Genomic DNA, 18496 nt, shown 5'->3' with positions numbered 1-18496 from the left:
ATCAAGGGTGCTGTATGTGTGGGAATTCTGCTGGGTTTATTTGGAGGAAAGGGAAGGCAAAGTTTGCAAAATTTGGGCGGTAATATGTCCATAAAAGAGGTAAAGGTCTGGGGTTTCTTGAGAATGAAGGCTCCTGGGATAAGGGAAAATGGAAGTAATAGCCAGTACCACAGGAAGGTTAGAAAGATAAACTTTGTGTACAGGATACGTACTTACCCTGAACAATACTCTCAGGCACACAGTGTGACTTATGGGAGTGGTCCTGTACAGGGCCAGGAGTTGGACTTGATGATCTTTGTGGGTCCCTTCCTACTCAGCATATTCTGTGAATCTATGGTGTTCTGGTTTTGCCATGTTACTCTTCCTGCATCTCAGTCTCCGGCTGATGGGATGTTGTGTCCAGACCAATCCCTCTGAATTTTATTTTTTTAGTAGATGTAGGTCTGAGTCCATAGGAGGTATGTTTCCTTCGTTTTCAAGAGAGTTAGCTTTGGACTAATTGAAATTCCTTGGTCTGAAAAAGGGTTCTGCACTATGTCAGCTTTTTCATGGGGCAGAGGAGAAGAAAAGCATATGTAATGGTTGACAAGAAGGTCTCCCTTCAGTTGATCAAAATGTAAATGGAGGTTTCTGTTAGTGTCAGGAAAATACCAAGTGAGCTCTGCATTCTTGTTAGGGCAGTGGAGTTTTCTCATCACTCATTCAGTACAGGTACAGGCAGAATATTTTCTTGACTGAGTCACAGAGAAGACCCAAGCTAGGACTGTGCTACCAGGGAAACTCCACACTGTCCAGTTACACATTCCTCCAGCAGGCCACTGTCCCCAGTTTCTAGTGAGTTTTCTTATAGGGGAAGAAGGCCTGGATGGCAATTATTTCCTGCAAAATTCCTTGTGTAGCTCAGATACATGCATGTTAGAATTTTTTTCTAAAATTATTCCCCTGTTGCTGGGCAGTCAGCATGGTGTCTCAAAAATAGATGGTGCTGGTGGTGGGGTGTTTTCTAAAACATAAACCTGGAATTGTTGTCCAAGAGGGCACATTCCATAAAGCACAATCCCTTCCATTATAAAAGCACCTAACTGAAATCTCTTCTGATTTTAACGTGGGCCTTGGCAGGCAGCAATGCTGTTGAACCCTAAGGAATCAAGCTTGAAACTTTGAATGAAGTTTTGCATGGCTAGATGAGTGTGCTAAATGGAGCTGAAGGAAACCAACCAGCCTTTTCAAATAAAATTGCCAAGTGAAATTACTGAGTGCTGATGTGTGGGAGGGAAGAAGCAACAGAGAAAGGATATGGTGACGGAGGTTATATTATATCTTTTGAATTATAATAATGAAAATTATGTTTCCTCATTTCCTGAAATTAATTTTGTCATTTGGATGAGTTGGCCTTGCAGAGTACTGACCTACAGAGCATCATATGCTTTCCATGTGGTAAAATGGCATTGTCCATGAACAGGAATATTAACATTCTGCCAAGTCAGGAATCTCTCCTTGACATGCTGGTTAAGTACAATGGTTAAAAGGCACAGCAAAGCAACACAACTGCCTTTTCTATTCAGTACAGGAGCCAGGATGAAAACATTGATAGAAGGGACTCTGGGGAGGCGACTGTTCCAGGAGTCCTGGAAACAATTTCTCTTTGATCAGCAAGCTCGCATTGAAGTCAAGCGAGTTTATGGGGTTTTTTTTTAATAGAGGGAAGGGCTGATAGAAATTTCTAAAGCCGTGCTTCCGGAGACATGTCTTTTTAACCATGGTGATGATTTTTTACAGACATTGTAAGAAATGGCACATAAGCTATTACTTATGTTGGGGGAGGGAAAGAAAATGCTGCCGGCTTTAATTGAAAAGAATGTGGTTGCTTTCCATTTAAAATGCAAGCATTTGCAAATCATGATGTCCATGTTCTGATCATGTCTTGGGAACGCTGCTTTTTTCCCTAATTTCACTGGATACGAATACTGATGACTTGGACTGGTTTGATCCCTTTTCTGATGGCTGGATATCAGCTCCCAAAACAGCTAATAATTTTCAGTAACTGAGCAGTAATTCAAGTATTCCTACTATGAGTTGTCACTTGGGAGGACCATTCTAATCTCTCATTATTTTCCTTACATATAGTTCACTATTTGCATCACGTATGTTCATGACATGGTTGATATTAAAAGTACATGATAGGTTGCGTATTTGGAAGCTGGAAATAGAGCAACATTTCCAGAAGGTGAATGTTTGAGAACTTCTTGGGTATGGGATCACTAGCACCCTGTAAACAAGAGGATTTACTGTTGCATGCCTGCTTGCTGACAGATTCTTTCTTTCTCTCCCTTTCTCCTACTTTTCTTCCCATTTCTTCAGATACAATAGCTATGGCAGCAGTTCTTACTCTTCTCCACGACCCTACACTGGTGTGAGTGCCCCTACAACCCCCACTACTCGTTATGGGACAACTCTGTCACCACCTCAAGAGACCAAATCTGACAGGTTTGTAAATTAATCAGTTTTTTGACAACAGTTTCTTTGTAGAAGGAGATAAATGTAAACTGTTCTGAGTGAGTACTGGAAATATCTTCTAACCAGATTTTTTCTAATGTTGGAAAGAAAATGGACAAAAATCTGAATGTGTTCATTTCCCACTCATTCTCAAGCCTTTCTGTCTGACTTGGTGTTAAAGCCTGACTGTATTTCCATCCTATTTCTGCTTCTTCCACTTAAATGCATAAAGCAGAGTTGCTTCACACATATGCTGTTCTAAGTATTGAGATAGATTAAAGCATATTTTCTTTCCATTTTTAAAAATAAATTCAGATCTATTTTCACTTCTATCATCTTAAATCAACTACAAAATCTTGGAAACATGCTTAACTCAGAATTTCCTAGGCCATAATTTTGTCCTTTCTTGAAAATACATGATATGTCTCATTGTATTTCATCAAGGGCAAAAAATATCTTGCTGTAGGTAAAACAAACTCATAATAACCTACCAGGTATCAGCTCACTTTTAAAAACATGAAAAAGGGAAAAAACAAAACAAACCAGCAACGAAAAAGCAGTATTTTGAACAACCAAAATACTCTTTTGAATTATGTTAGATACTAGAAGAAGAAAAAAGATAAGAAAATGTTATGGATACATGAAAGCAATGCTTGGCAAGAGATTTGGACCATCAGAAATTTACTGTCTGTTACAACCTGAAAGTAAATGACAGCTTCAAAGGATGTCATACTGAGTTTAAGAAGGAAAGGTATAAGTTTTAAATTATTTTAATAATTTAATATAATAGTTTCATAAAACTATCCTCAAAACTTGGGATTTGGATTGTTTGTTTCCAAACTGGCCTCTAATTCATAAAAATTGCATCTCCCACCCTGTTTTTTGAACTGAAGGTCAGGATCCTTTGCTTGTATTCCAGTTAATTTTTGTTAATCTTTTTTTAGAATTTTTCTATATGTGTATAAGTGTTTGTGTGTGTGTATAGATGTTTGAACCTTCCTAATGCCTCACATCCTTTCCAGGCTACTATTCAGAATGGTTCAAGTTAGGTTTTTCCAGCATACATGTATTTTTAGCCATGAGGTATTGATTTAATCCTTTTTTTCAAGTGAGTAATTACATTAAGTTTGTCTTTGGAGAAAGACAAGTTTTTCATTTGCTCATCTTCCTAGAGTACCTTGCCTCAACTTGTCTTTCCTGATCTCAGTTAAATTATTGCCGAGTGAAACCATAATAAAAAACTCTACATTGGCATTTTCACCCCCTTTTTACCTCAGCAAAATAGATGCTAGATAAGCAAGAGTTAAAAGTCTCCCGATGCTTTGGAAGTTTTAGATTTCCAAGTACCTGCTGTTGTAAGCTTCTGATTGCTGTTGCGGCAAAGAAAGCCCAAAGTGGTCAAACGCTGAGATGGCTAAAGATGGTTGGGTCTGTCCTGCAAGAGGTTGATGGCGCTGGCCCTGCTCCAGCAGAGAGAGCCAGCTTTCATTTGCAGCCTGTGTGTAAGTGCGTTGCTGGTTTGGAGCCAAAATGCCTTGGCCCCACAGGATGAAGCTGTAAAATTCACAGATTCATGGAGAGTCAGGCCAGAGGGGAGCTCTGCAATCATCTGTTGTGACCTGTAATGGGTCTCACAGAAGCTAAATAAAAGACCCCTGTTACCTTCCTGTGTTTTCAAGTGGCAGCATGACTTCTCCTGGAAAACATGCCAGTATTTATCATCACTTCTAAGAAAATATTTTATATTTTCTTGCCGGTTTTCTAGCAGCATCTTCTGGCCATCATGCTTTGTCCATCTCTTTATTGTGAAACTGGAAAGTGCTCTGCCTTCAACTATCAGATCTCTCTTACATATTCTAAGTGTCTGTACACAGTGCTCGGAGTACCATCTCTGTCTTTCCCACAGGTTATGTTTACCACTTTCCACCTCACATGGTAAAAATCTCTGTACTCTTGTTTAAATTCGCAGCCTGCTGTTCATGGTAGTTCATGAACTCACCAGGATTTCTGCATTTGAGGGATGTTACAGCCTGATGCTTCCTGTATATGAGTCTCTGAGAAGTCTGAAAAATATGTGTACACAAAAGCTGCATGTTGCCTGCAGAATAGATGCAGTTGTTTTTTGAAAGATTATTAAATTTACAGTTTCAGGTGCCGTTTTGCATTGTCTTGTTCTTTTTGCATGTGATACCATTGCAGATCTATAGTTCAGCAAGCTCTAATTAAGTGACTGCTTTGAAGAGGAGCAGAAGCCTGCTTTTATTTCATTGTCCTGAAATGAAATGTTCTGCATTGCAGAAATGCCCATGGAGAGATTGATGGATAGAATTTGCTTATTGGAGAGTAAGCTGTGTAGTGCATGATGCAATGCTTGGCACTAATTAGTAAATGGAAAGTATTGTGGAAGTTTTCACAGTCTTCTATGAATGGTATTTGTCTTAGATTATGTAAACATTATTTCCTACCTCCTGATGGTAAAAATTTATATGGATTCAAACACAAAAAAAGGAGTTAAAAGATGGGGCGGGGAGAAAAAAGCACTTGATAAGAAGCAGATGCATATCTATGGTTAGCTCCAAGGTGAGTTTTCTGCTTTCGGCTTATGACTACAGTTATCCAAAACCTTCACAGAAAGATTCCTGTCTTTCATCATGCAGGGAAGAGCTTCAGATGAAGTTCCTGGTACCGTTTATCTGACCTTCAAGAATGAGGAGGAAGGAAGAAGCAGAATCCAGAGCAGTGCCCAGCAAAATGATTCATGTTGCCCTGACAGGCCTTTCAAACCCTTGGCTGCATTTTGCTTATGTAAACAAGAGCTACAACTTAGGTGGAAAGAAGCAGTGTGGTTGACATTTTGACATTCATAGTTTTAAAACCTTCTTTGGCTAAGATCAGTAGGAAATCATAACAGCAGTATAATTCAGTGCAAAAGTAGCTGGATTTTGTTCTTTAAAATCCACATCATCTATATATTTCTGATTGTACAGCAGAAGAAAAGGCTTACTTAACTGTTTCTAAATTCAGCTGCGGCCTTTTGGCAACTTCTTGCAATCCTGTTGTTCTCTCTCATTGCCCTGGGTCCCCTGTGGAGAGCCATGGTTCTGAAATGCATATTGCAGCCATGGGAATCCTGCTGAAGGAGGGCATACTGCAGGACACTTTTTGTTCAGCCCTCCATTGGGAGAAAAGAAAGGGTGTATTGGTTCTCTTGTATCTCTCTGCTTGTGAAAGTTGCTCTTAATGAATAAGGAGTATAGCCCAGTCTGCCTGTTTTCAAATGCCAAAGACTGCTTTGCTCCATAAATATACTGCTCCCACTATTCACGACTTAAATCACCAATTAACTCTCCCCAGTTAGTAAAGAAAAGGAAAATCACTCTCAATTTCATAACCTCATAAATTTTGGTAACAAAGGGGAGGAACAGGATATGACTGAAGCACACCAGGGAGAAAAGCCTTTTTCTGTCCCTCTGAGTTACCACCTTGCCTGGGGGCAGAAGGTATAAGATTAGTCTGTATTTCCATGCCTTATGCTCATACCTAGGATATTTCTGTCTAGCCAAAGACTGTCTTCTCAGACTCTTTATCTAAGGCAGTCACTCGAACCAAAAGCTGCAGCCTGGAATCTGTAGCTGAACAGCAAACTCATTACTTGTAAAGCTTCACACCCCCTCATAGTGTCCTTTTGGTGGTGAAGTGTATGCCATCCTTAGAGGAGACCATGAAGGAATATAACTTACAAGACAAGAGCTTCTGAATTCAGCATCAGCTTTCATTCATTCCACTACCAGAAAAATATCCTGCTGGTGTGTTTGCCAGGGTAGGTTTCTTCTGATGCATTTGCAAGGAGACAGTTCCCACTGGGCTTGATAGTCAAACAATAGTATAGTTAGCCTATCTCGAAAAGTCTTCTTCTCTGGGCACTGTGTGCCAAAGGAGCAGGAGTTCATGGTCCTCGTTCTTGTGCCTCTGTCTGTTAAATCAGATGCCAGAAGGTTCAGTTTGCAAAGCTCCACTTCTTGAGCCTCTTAGCCAGTCACTGTGAACTTAGTCTCCACCTCTGGCTGGTCCCTCAGAAGTTCTTCCAAGTCTCCAAGCGTGGTAAAGGCCTGCTGTGGTGTCTGGAGATTGCTCCTGTTTGAAGCATCTCCAGCTTTTCCAGAGCATTAGAAAATAGGCTTAAGAAATATGAAATATATTTCATATCCTTTAATATGTTTCCCATCTTACTTGCTTTGTGATATACAGCAATACTTTACCTCGGGCTCCCATGATGGAGGGCCTTAAATGTTGAGTATTCATCTCCATGTTCTTCTATATCTTTTAAAGAAAATGTACCTTCAAACATTTATTTCTAAACCAGGTCACAGACACTGAGATTAGCATGCCTAGATTATAGGTGATTTTTTTTCTCCACTGACATATAAACACTATACCCGAAGCTTAAACATGAAGTGCAGCAAAAGTCTGCAAAAACTCTTCTTTTGAGCTTTATTCCCTCTCTAGGTTCCTGAAAAAGTGATTTGCTGGCAATCTGGTGCTTTCTTTCAAATTTCTGTCTCTTTAAAGCAAAACAACAACAAAACAAACAAACAACAACAGCAACAAACCACCACCAAAAAAAACCTTCCTGAGAATGCCAAAGAGCTTTTCAGTTAGACTGTCTACTAAAATGAAACATCTCAATAGTTGATAACACCAGGGAGATGCTGCTGGATGAAGGTTCTCTATTTTTTCTTTTCTTTTTTTTTTTCATCAGCCATTTATCACTAATCTGCACCCTGGAGTTTCCTTACTCCAGCTGGTAAGCACTAAGATAAACCAAGAACCCTATGTTACAAAATCTTCTACACAGCTTACAAAGCTGCTGCTCTCCCAAGAACATCGCCTCTTTCCTTGGCTTTCTATTCTTTCTGTGTGTCTTAATATGTACTTCTGGGCTCTCAGACTAGAGATCATGACCATTTTTTCTTGTGGTAAATGTCAAGGACATCTTTCACTCTGAGTAACATAATGAGGAAGGGATAGCTTGGTTGTTGATAATAGTGGCCCAGGGCAAAAGCCTCAACTTTATTGCTGAGATTTTAAGAGGAAAAATGACTTTAGGAATTGCTTGATTTACAATTTGGGAGGCAGTGGTGGCTTACACTGGCCGAGCTGCTTGTCGAACTACTGTGTAAGCAATATTCTTGATTGCAGCTTTTTAGGATTCATCATAGGGTATATGTTTATACAGAAGCATGAACTGGTTTCAGACTGCAGAGTGTTGCTGTCTGAGCGCGTTGTGTGCAGTGCTGATGCTAAGGGGACACCCACCTTAGCCTGGATCTACCTGTGGGATCTGCCTGTCATTTACAGGTAATTTGTAACTCACATGAGGATGAGAAGCTGCAAGTTGGAGAAAGAAGCACAGTGTAAAGCCTGTAGAGGTCAGGCTGCAGGCTCTGTGCAGCTCTGCCCCACTGTAGCTTTTGGGTAGTCCCCTATGCCACTTGAAAGTCTAACGTTAATCAGTTCTTCTCTTGGTCACTCTCAAGTTTCTTTCTCAAAGGAAGCATTAGTCAGTAGTTTTATCTCTCAATTTTCTGTTTATTTTTGAGAGTTTTGTAAAGATTCCTCAAGTAATGTTTAGTCTGTTTGCAAAATCTTATATCAACATGCTTTTGAATTTGCCGTGTCATGCAGGGAGACATAACACACTGAGAGTTTCTTTAACAGTGAAAAGCAATATGCCTCTTGGCAGCTTTTCCTCCCCTCTTGTCTCTTTCTAAGCTGGAAAGTGAATTTGTTTTGTTAAAGTCAAGAGACGTTTAGAGTTACTTAAGGCCTGAGTAGGAGCTGTTGACTGTTGTTCTCTCTCTGTAGCAATCCATGACTGGTGGAACAGGAGCACTTTGTAAAACTAGGTAATTAGTGCTTCCTTAATAAGTTTATTAATGACTCTGAACCATGTTATATTAAAGACAACCCTGAATACTAACCTTATGGCCTGAAGGGATTTCCTCTCATAAGTCATCTGTTAATTTTTTTTTAGCTCCTAAAAATATACATTTTGATTTTGTATTCTTCCTAGAGATACCCATTTCTCTGTAGCAAATCTTAAAAATTCAACTAAGCAGAGGGAAATGCAGCCACAAAAGAATGTTTCAGAGCTTATGTGAATGAAGAACATTTGACTTCAGAACTGCAATTTTGCTGCAACAAAGCAGCTTAGAGTAAGACAGAAATATTTTCTTCAGCTTGCAACAAGATTAGAGTAATTCAGGTCACATATTCCCCTTCAAAATATATAGTCTGTGATGGAGCATTGTCAGGAAACTGCAAGTACTTGCAAAAAAGTGTGAGATATCTTGTGTCTGCCTGAATTTGTGTTTATAATAATGATTACTAATTCACTGCTGTGTTAAATGCTGTAGGTCAGGCTAGCTGAATTTTTATTTAGAAGAGTTTGGGCCTACACTAGATGTTTTAGCTTCATGTCCTTTGCCCTGTGTATATTTTTTTTGCCTTCTTTTTCTTTTTTTTTTCTATTTTTTGTCTTTCCTGTCTCTTCTTCCAGCAAGATACGTAACTAATGACCTCTCTGGCCCCAGGTCCCAATGCTGGGGTATGGAGCTCTATTCACAAATCCTAAGACCTAGACACATTCTTGTTGTGTGTTTTCTTTTTGGAATGAGAATGTAATAATGTAGCTTGTTTAGCTTTTACTGGTTTTAACCAGCAGGCATAAGAAAGCTTTTCTTAACATTTTTTATATTAACAATCCGTTCTTAGTAGCCTTGCATTTTCTACAAGACTAAAAATAGTAGTCAGAGCAAGCATCCTTCTGGATTGTATTTGTGGAATTGAACAAATGGTTGATATTACCAGCTGGTAACATATGACACCAGCATTAAAATGCTGGCAAATATCAGCTATAACCCTGTTTTGTGAGTGATCACTCTATTATGCTTTCATTGAGTATTCACATACTCTTTTCTATTAAAATCTCTTATCGCCTTTGATTCAGTGCCAGAATTTTTTTATCCTCTTTCTTGCTTACTCATTTTTAAGATGAAGCCTACAGCAATAAGACTTAAAAATTCCTGAGGCCTGAAGGCACTGTCACCCTTCAAACACCATCAAAGCAACAAACTTACACAAAGGCTCAGCCCAAGCCTTCCTACCAGCTGGTTTGGCCAGTACTGATGCCATTTGCAATTCAAGCATGAGCTCACTGAAAGGGAACATTTACTTTAAGTGTTATTGACAGGGGAATACAGAAACAAAAATCAGATTCTGTAGACAAACCATACATAGACAAAACCCTTTTCAAATTGTTTAGATTGTTTGAGGAATACCTCTAAATACTTTCTTTTCCTCTGGCTGTTTTAAGGGTTTGTACACCCCGAAAGTAACACCTGTTTACTCCATGTTTAGTTTATGCACATGTAGAAAATTAATTATGGAGTTTACAAAATGCTAAAATCTGTTCATTTGCAGTTGCAGTTCATATTAAAAAGAGTATTGATTCACCCAAACAGCAGCTGAGTTATAATGTTTGTTAGCAACAGTGAAGCTGTGAGTTTATGAGGTTTCATAAGGCAAATGGTCTCAGCATTTGATGTCCGGTTGAGTGGGCTGGCCACTGCAAGGTCTAACCACTAAGCGAGCACTAACTCAGTAGTATCAGTGCTGTTTCTTTTCCTGCCCTTTTCTAAATGAGACGGAAGACCCAAAACCTGACTATTTGTGTTTTAAGAAGTCAGTGCCACACAGGGAGTCAGCTGAACATGTTCCTGTCTGTTTAGTTATTACCTGTATAAACAGAACCTTCTTGCAGCTTTGACTGTTAGTTTTGACCATCTCATGCACTAAACTGTTATACACGATGTGACTTTGTTTGGGACAAAGGAATTAAGTCAGGCATGTGTGTGCACGCTATGCTGTAGCTTGTAATTCAGATGAAGTATGAACTCATAACAAGTGGGAAATACAGAAATACCAAGTTTGGGCTAATTGTTGATTTGATTAGTTTCAAAGAGGTGGCAAGCTAACATTTTCAGTTTCTTAAACATTAGCTTTTCTTCTGTATATACGGCTGTGGATCTTTTATTTAGATTGTAAAGCTGCTGTTCATACAGCTGCAGATTTTAGCCAAGTGAGCAATGCTAGCCAAACTATGCTATGGATCAAACCTCCAAACAAGGTGTTTTGGCATGAGGAGGAATTTTGCTACCAAAGTTAGGTTAGAATCCCATCTGCAGTACTAAACTATGCATCTCCATGTGATTTCCCTGTAATCCCTTGAATAAGAATGTGTATTTATTGTGGAGCCTCAAAGAGCTTAGTCAGAGCCAAAGGTTTCCAACCTGCTAGATGCTGTGCAGACCTGCAATCACTCCTTTGGTCTCTCAGCATCACCCCATCCTTCCCAATAATTTTCCTTCAGGTTATTTAAGCCATACCTTCCTTTGACTCTAAATTGAGTTTGCAGACTTCATGGCAGCTTGGTGGGACAGGATGGGATATCAAGCCGAATACTCAAAACACATAAAAGCACAGACTTGATAGGGACCCTCTTTTGCCATCTCTCCTAGTTTATTTCCATATGTCTTCACATGGAGGCTTTGTCCAGTTTTCCCCTTCCAAGAGCAATTTCTGATGTTATGTCCAAGCTTATAGCCATGGTATTTCATGCTATGACAGGGATGGAGCTCTAGCTTTTGAATTTTAGTACAGTGCTGCTACTGTTTCTGCTGAGAGCTTTCTCTTGCAACATGCACTGAAAGGTCAAAAGTTAAAATAAATTTAAAATATGCTCAGGGGAAAATTCACCACACGTACTTGACTGTCAGTGTTTGAGGATTTTTTTCCCCTTTTCTTAGTGCTGAAGCATATTAGAGATTTTTATGGTTTTGAGCGTGATCCAACATTGATACTGTAGCTCTGGAGGAGTGCCAGCACGGAGTCTTACAGAATATCGAGTTTTATACCATCTTATGTAATGTTTATGCGGGTGGGATATGACATATTGAAATTCAATTTATTGAAATTATTGACATATTCATACTGCCCTGCTGCCAGTGGGGCTGAAATGGCTATGTTTTGAAGCATTTCTGCTTGTACAGACATAGACACTCAGGGAAGATAGGTTTGCATTAATTCTTTTGTCTTCTCCTGCACATATCTGTGCTGGTGATCTGGTGCCATTAAGCTAAATGCCTACATTGTTCAGCCAGAGACAAGTAAATAAATAAGGGAAAGGGTCTAAGTCCTTAAAAATAAAGAAAATTTATTCAGGTTTGTATTACTAGTTAAGGAACCTCCTTTTAGGCAGGGTTTAGTTTCTTTTAATTTCTTTTCAGAAAAAGCAGTATCTATTTCTCTCATTAATCCTTTCATTGCAAAACTCATGTTACAACAATGCACAGAAACCGCTCTACACAAGTTATGTCTTTCTGATTTTATCAGTCTAATTCAATCAGTGTGTATCTGTATAAAGCTACCTTGTACAATACAGATTTTTTTTTTCCTGGCTAAAAGATAGAAAGAAAGACATGTTTACTCTGTTGGGGGAAAGTTTTGTGAGAGGACCCACTCTCCCAGCCAAAGTAGTACTTGCAGTAAAACTATTAAAAAACCCTGCATCAACAGCAAACTGTAAGTAAATACAAATGTAGCTTTATATATTTAAAAAGTCTTTGCTGTAGAGGCCATCATTTCTGACAGTTTTTAATAAAGGTTTGAGAAGACTGTCCCTATGTATTTTACTGATATGTCCTTACACGTGATTTGTTTTGCTCTTACAGCACATGCAGCAAGGAAATAATCATAACCGAACTTGTTCATGTATAAAGGAAAGATATGCCCCTACTAAAGAGGGCATTTGAATTCTGAAAGGCTGTTATGACATTTACTTCCTTTACTTTTTTTTTTCTGTATGCAGGATTCTCAGGTGTTTGTGGCACATCTGGTTTTAACATCATTACATAACATGTTTGTGTTTAAAAAATGCAGGTTTTTTCCTTAAAATTTCAAAAATCCTTTACAGGATTCAGCTTTTGTGTTAACAGGATTATAAAGTTAAAAAAAATATTTAGACAATATTGCAGTTGAACTAGACTGAAGAACTTTTACACGTTTATTGTGCCTTAGAAATTTGGCAATTTAACAAGCCTACTCTAAGTGTTTTCTTAAGCTCATCACAGTGTCTATAATCAATTCAGCGAGAAGACACTTAGCCCGTGCTTTGAAAGATCCATACATAAATATTGCCATGTCATTCTGCTGGTTGGAATTATGTTACTTGCTGAATGATCGCTACTCATTTTTTGCCAGTATAATCAATAAAAGTGACACTGAGAAATCTGATCTTCCTTTTCTGCAGGCCAGCTTTGGGTGGTCTCCTTACATCATCTTTTCGGCAGCACCAGGAGTCCTTGGCAGCCGAAAGAGAAAGACGGCGTCAGGAGAGAGAAGAAAGGTTGCAAAGGATAGAACGTGAAGAAAGAAACAAATTCAAGTAGGACCCAAATTTACTCACAGTGTCTTGCTTTAAATGTGTGATAGACTGGTAAATCATTGAGAAATTCAATTGCAAAATAATTGAATTGATGAATAGTTTGTAGATACCTTTCTTGATCTAAGTATCTTAAGAACTGACAGATTACACACATCATGAATTTTGGCATTCAAGAAATAAGGATTTTTTTTTTTAAAGGCAGCTATGTATTTCCTAATTATACTGTCTGAGTATCTACAGAGGCTTGTTTTTATTAGCTAATATACTCTCCAAATTATAATCTCAGTGAGGCATGGAGTTTTGAAGATGAAACAGTGGGACAAAGGTATCAAAGGCGGAAGGGACAGCACTGAAACATCTTTTTGCTTTTGTGTTATGCAAAGTAAAAAGGATTTGCTGTCTCAGGCTGTGTGGTAGCACTTTTTAATGAGTTTTTCCTCCTTTTCTGAACATGTGTCTCTTCCTCCTGGAAACAGAAACTGACAGAAAGCAATTATCAAAATTATTCTTCAAACCATGGCCAGACAAAGGCCACAGCTGAGTATAGGACTCACATCTGAGAAAATGTTTTTTATGATGTAGGATCCCAGGGTATGCTGCCTGAGGATAGTAAGAGACAAGGCCCCTTATCCTTTTAAATCCATGCCTGGAAATCTCCGCACAGATGTTAGCAAAGACTGCGGTGGGCTAAGGATAGATATGGAGTCTATACCTGAAACGGTTTGTCTATGGTCTGAAGAGTGTATGCTAAGAAATCAATTTTTTTCCTCATAGACGGGAGTAAAAAGTAAACATATTTTTAGTAGTTAGAAGACATAATATAATAACCTAAAGAATGGTAAGATAAATGTTTTGTAGCCTTCGAATTGGTAGTTATGGAAAAGATGGCACTGGGTTTCATGTGAGCTTGTTTATTAGTATGCAGGATTGTTTTCACTGTAATCATCTCTTTAGTAAGAAGTGGAAACAGGCTGTGATTCTGTGAATTTGGAAAGAGGAGTAACTTATGAGTGGTTGCTTGGTTGATTGATATTCTCCTGGCTCCAGAAGATAGCTAGTTTAGAAGGAAATGAGAGGCAGAGGGAAGGTGGAAGAGCACCATAATAGGATCTTTGGCAGCCAACAGCTGCCCAAGTTCTCCTGAAACAGAAACAATAAGGTCTCAGTCTTCAAGCCTCTTCCAAAAACTCTCCCTCTAAGTGGTATCATCAGGCTGCAGCAGGGTGCCATGGACAGCCAACATGATCTTTCAAAAAAGAAGTTCCCAAACCGAAAAAGCCAACAGGGCATTTGGCAGATTGACCTGTTTGAATAACAGATCTGCACATTTCAGTAGAGGTTGGCTACAGTAGTTGTCACTAAAAGAGCATCCTTAAAGTCAGGGAGAAAAAAATAAAAATATACATTTTCATCTCATTATTTCAGAGTCAGAAACGGGTTAACTAAACAACATATTTAAGAGGATTTTCAAATGCCCGGTGTTTTCATCTTCCAGATTTGAGTTCTGTGACCAGGGGGTCTCCAAAGCCACCAAATTTGCAGACACACAGCAGCCCACAGTTGATTAAACAGTCTGGCAGGAGGAGGACAAAGCCACAGCAAACAGTCACGGACAGTTTCATAAGAGTTCTTGGGATTGCATTATCATATCATCAGTCTGGCTAGAAACCCAGACTCTGAAGATGTATTTTTGATTAAAAATAGCACTTGCAATTCACAGTCTTTAAACTCGTGAGCAGTACTGGATTTACCATCATGACTCATTTGTTATCTCATTCTTTCCAATTCTGCCTTGAGAACATTGCACTAGATTCTGGCATCATCATTGACAAATTGAGGATAATTTAAAGGAGAGCATCACCAGTTGTGAAAGAGCTGGAGGATTAGGAGAGATGCTAAAGAGCTTCCTAAGCTATTGCTAACTAAAGGAATGCTTTCCAGAACAAACTTTTTTCTCAGTAGAAGGACAATTGTACCCACTGCATATATAGAACAATAAGTCCTAAAATTCAATGACTGTTCTTCAGCTGTAGGAAAGGGCGAAAGTTTTCAGAGGTCAAAGAGTGATGTTAAAATTTGCCTGCTAAAGACTTCCTAAAGTACTCTGAAAATATGATAAAAGTATAACCAGTTCAGGATTTAAAGCATGTGGAGATTGCCTGAAACAGTAGTCTCTGTTCCCTGTTAATGGACTTTTGAAGACCACTTAGAAGCAGATGTTTGATAGCTATTGGTATAGTAAATGACACAATATAGAGAGAAAAAATAGTGGTTATTTATAAAAGGAGTAGTTCTGAAAATCTTTCTCGTACTCCCAAGTTACTGTGAAAGAATTTAACAGATAAGGTGAAGGTCTCAACAATTTTGTCTACCAGATTCAACAAAGTATTAAAAATATATTGTAAGGAACTCTCTTGCTGTGGTATCAAGGCAGGCTGGGCATTTACTAGGTTCTGCTGCCCGAGTTAAATTTGCATCCACATTTGTGGATGTGGCAGGCCTGCCTGAAATCATAGTGCTCAAGCATCCAACAAAGTTGACTTGGCAAAAGCTAAATATATGGGTTACTTGAGTTGCTCCGGGAGAAGCAGCTGACATAAAAGTTTTGTATCTAAAACTCAGAGTGAAAAAATGAAGTGAAAAGTTGTTATCTCTCCAATAATCCTGCACACACTTTCTAAGAACAAAGAGTTGTCCTACTCTGTAAAGCCAGTTTGCTGTTCGGTTTCCAGCTGTAGAAACTAAAACACACTGAGGAAAGGTGCCTGCTAAGGAAGGCTGATACACAGTATCCTCCCTGTCTTGGTCTAGCCTGCCAGGTGCTGCAGTCACTCTTTTGGGACATTCTAAGATGGAACAAATGCGGAATGGTTTAATTGCCACTAATGAACCTGCTCATTAGGTGTGGGTCATCATGTCTAATTTCAGATGCCAGGTTTCAAAGCATGCTTCCAAGTTTTTCAGTTCTTGAGGTTTTTATATAATTACTTTTAATGACCTTCCGAACTGTATATTTGGTGTCACATATCTAGGGTGTCTTCATAGATAAGTGTAGACACACATTTTTCAGCCATTTTTGCAAAAACAAACATTTTTTGTCAACAACAGCCCTTGTTACATCTGACCAGCTTGTTTGTACTGCTCTTGGTTTCTGTACTTATACTTCTACTACTTACCTTTTTCTTCTGTTTCTGCTGCAATTTACTGTAATTCTCTTTCTAGCCGCGATTATTTAGACAAAAGAGAAGAGCTAAGACAAGCAAGAGAAGAGAGGTTTGTATATAGTGTATCCATCCTTCCCTTTGGTTGTTTGCACTTTACTATATTCCTTACTGTGGATCTGTCATGTATTTACATTTTTAATTCTTCTTGCACAGAACACTTTTATTCCAAAAGACTCCTATAAGAAAGAAGTTGTTAAATTAAAGAGGAGAATTAAGTCCAACTGTAAGCACAGCAATAAATGAAGAGCAGTAGGACTGGAATGCATAAGAATGATTGATTATCTTTTATCTATTTGTGTGGGAAATAAGCTTACCCCATTTGCCTCAGAAATTTGCCCAAATTTCGTAGAGTTATAAATTGAATAAGCCTATCTTTCTCACTCAGTGGGTCCCAAGCTTTCTGGAGGATCAGAAAAGGCAACTGAGGATAAAGGAAATTGGGGTCACAAGCATTGCAAAACTGCAGTGACAGATGGAAACGGTTCTGACCCACTCCCAGCATATTTTTATCTTTCAGAGCCAAGTTTTCTTGCTGATCTCTAAACATCAGCGAGTAAATTACAAAGCTTAGTAGTATTTGTCATTGGGACATTGCTTTAGTTTTATTTAAATAGCATATTTAAAGGGACTGATGGTTTGGAGGTTTTTTTCAGTTTTTTTAAATTCAATTAAATAGTTTAGAAACTCTGGGCTAGGCTCAGAGCTTTGTGCTTATGAAAGCACATTTTTCAAGGAATACTCAACTAAAGACCTTTGCCTTTCAGTAGCTTCATCTCTACCTCTGCTAGTAATTACATCCTGGAGGGAGCACTTGTTTTTACCTGGAAAATATGCAAGTTACTGTACAAATAGGAGATGAAAAATCATCCAGAGTGCTTCGGTTCTGCTTGTATGGTCCTCTAGAGATTATTCTCTGGAGATACTTTTGAACTGTCAAGAATTGGAATTACGTTATCAAAATAAGAGAGCAGCCATCTCAGAAATCATTGTGTTGCTGTATTTTGGGGGGTTTTTTATTGGTTGCTTTTGTGGGTTTTTTTCACAAAATCATCAGACAGGAGATAGATAGTTCTTTTCTGCAGACTGAAGTCTTATCTACTGTGGCTGAAGTAGCTAATAGTAAAACATTATTTTGACATCTCTAAGAGTAAGAAAAGGTGGATGGCCTTTCCTTTGTCCTTTCAGTCAAAACAGTTACAGATAGTTTACAGCATTTTCTGAAGTGAAAGGCATCTGAGCACACAAGCATGAAACACTGATCTGAACTGAGTAAAACCTTTTTCAGCAAGCATGCTCATCACAAGATTTGAAACAAATTAGAAGCAAGTTCTCCAGAACTTCCACGTTGTCAGGGAACATGCCAAGTGGAGTATTTTTGGGGAAGTGTTCACCAGCAGCGCATCACTGCTGTGCAATCTGAGACAATTTCACTAGTCATTAGGAATGTTTCTTTATCCTTAGGGCTCTTTTGAACTAGAATGTTAAACTATCGGTTCTTACTCATAAAGAGGAAAGACATATATTTGCTTTGAAGCACATAAATATCAGAGAAACCTGCAAGTGAAGTCTTGCACCAGTAGTCCATTACATTAGCATTATGTAACTACTTTTTTAATAAATACCTTTGCACAAATGAAGTTTCATTTCCTATAGGAATTTGCATGTTGACTTGTTTAAGGAGAGTGTATAGACTGTAAGAAAATCCTATATTTAAGGTGCCTAAAATCCTAGTTAAAAAATGGTTTGTATGTTACCTCTATATCAGTTCTTGCTGTTCTATGGTTTGAGGCCTTTTTACTTTGCTTGGCTAGGTGTCTTCTAGTGGTAATTAAAAAATAAAACCAGGAAAGGTGAGCTTCCAAGTCCTCTCTAGTGTGAGGTACAGCTCAAATGCTCTCCACCCCATTACTTTGTTGGTACATAAACATTTTAAGTTGCACTCAGGGTATTGCTCAGAGATTAGAGAACTCATAATGATAATTTCATCTACTCAAAGATGATAAGTGCAGTGTCACATTCATTAGGAATACCACATGGATAGCCCACAGAGTTTTGGATTATTATCTATAGAGAAAAGTCAGCAGAGGTGTGATGATGTCTGAAGGTTTCCATGATTTAAAAGAATATGGCAGCATATGCAGAGACAATGTGTCAATCCTAAAGCAGAGAGGTATGGTAGCTCATCCTTTCAACTCCTTCAGCATTGGGCCTTGCATGTTTGATGCTGGCATTCATTCACTGCTAAGATATTGGTCAGAAACAAAAAATAACT

General features: G+C 38.6%; 1 protein-coding gene across 10 annotated transcripts in view; it reads left to right on the top strand.

Annotated features, from left to right (window-relative positions):
- Positions 1-18496, top strand: part of FHOD3 (formin homology 2 domain containing 3) — a 386896-nt gene that overhangs the window by 289386 nt on the left and 79014 nt on the right. For 7 of the 10 annotated variants that reach the window (XM_064660212.1, XM_064660202.1, XM_064660186.1 and 4 more), the window contains 3 exons: positions 2362-2487; positions 12866-13000; positions 16223-16273. In XM_064660212.1, the coding sequence (XP_064516282.1) occupies positions 2362-2487; positions 12866-13000; positions 16223-16273 (312 nt within the window). The remainder of the gene's footprint in view (positions 1-2361; positions 2488-12865; positions 13001-16222; positions 16274-18496) is intronic. The other 3 variants (XM_064660222.1, XM_064660174.1, XM_064660232.1) reach the window with 2 other exon arrangements.

Source organism: Pseudopipra pipra, chromosome 1, assembly GCF_036250125.1.
Source record: "Pseudopipra pipra isolate bDixPip1 chromosome 1, bDixPip1.hap1, whole genome shotgun sequence".
Taxonomy (NCBI): domain Eukaryota; kingdom Metazoa; phylum Chordata; class Aves; order Passeriformes; family Pipridae; genus Pseudopipra; species Pseudopipra pipra.
This window is presented reverse-complemented; position numbering and strand designations above follow the sequence as displayed.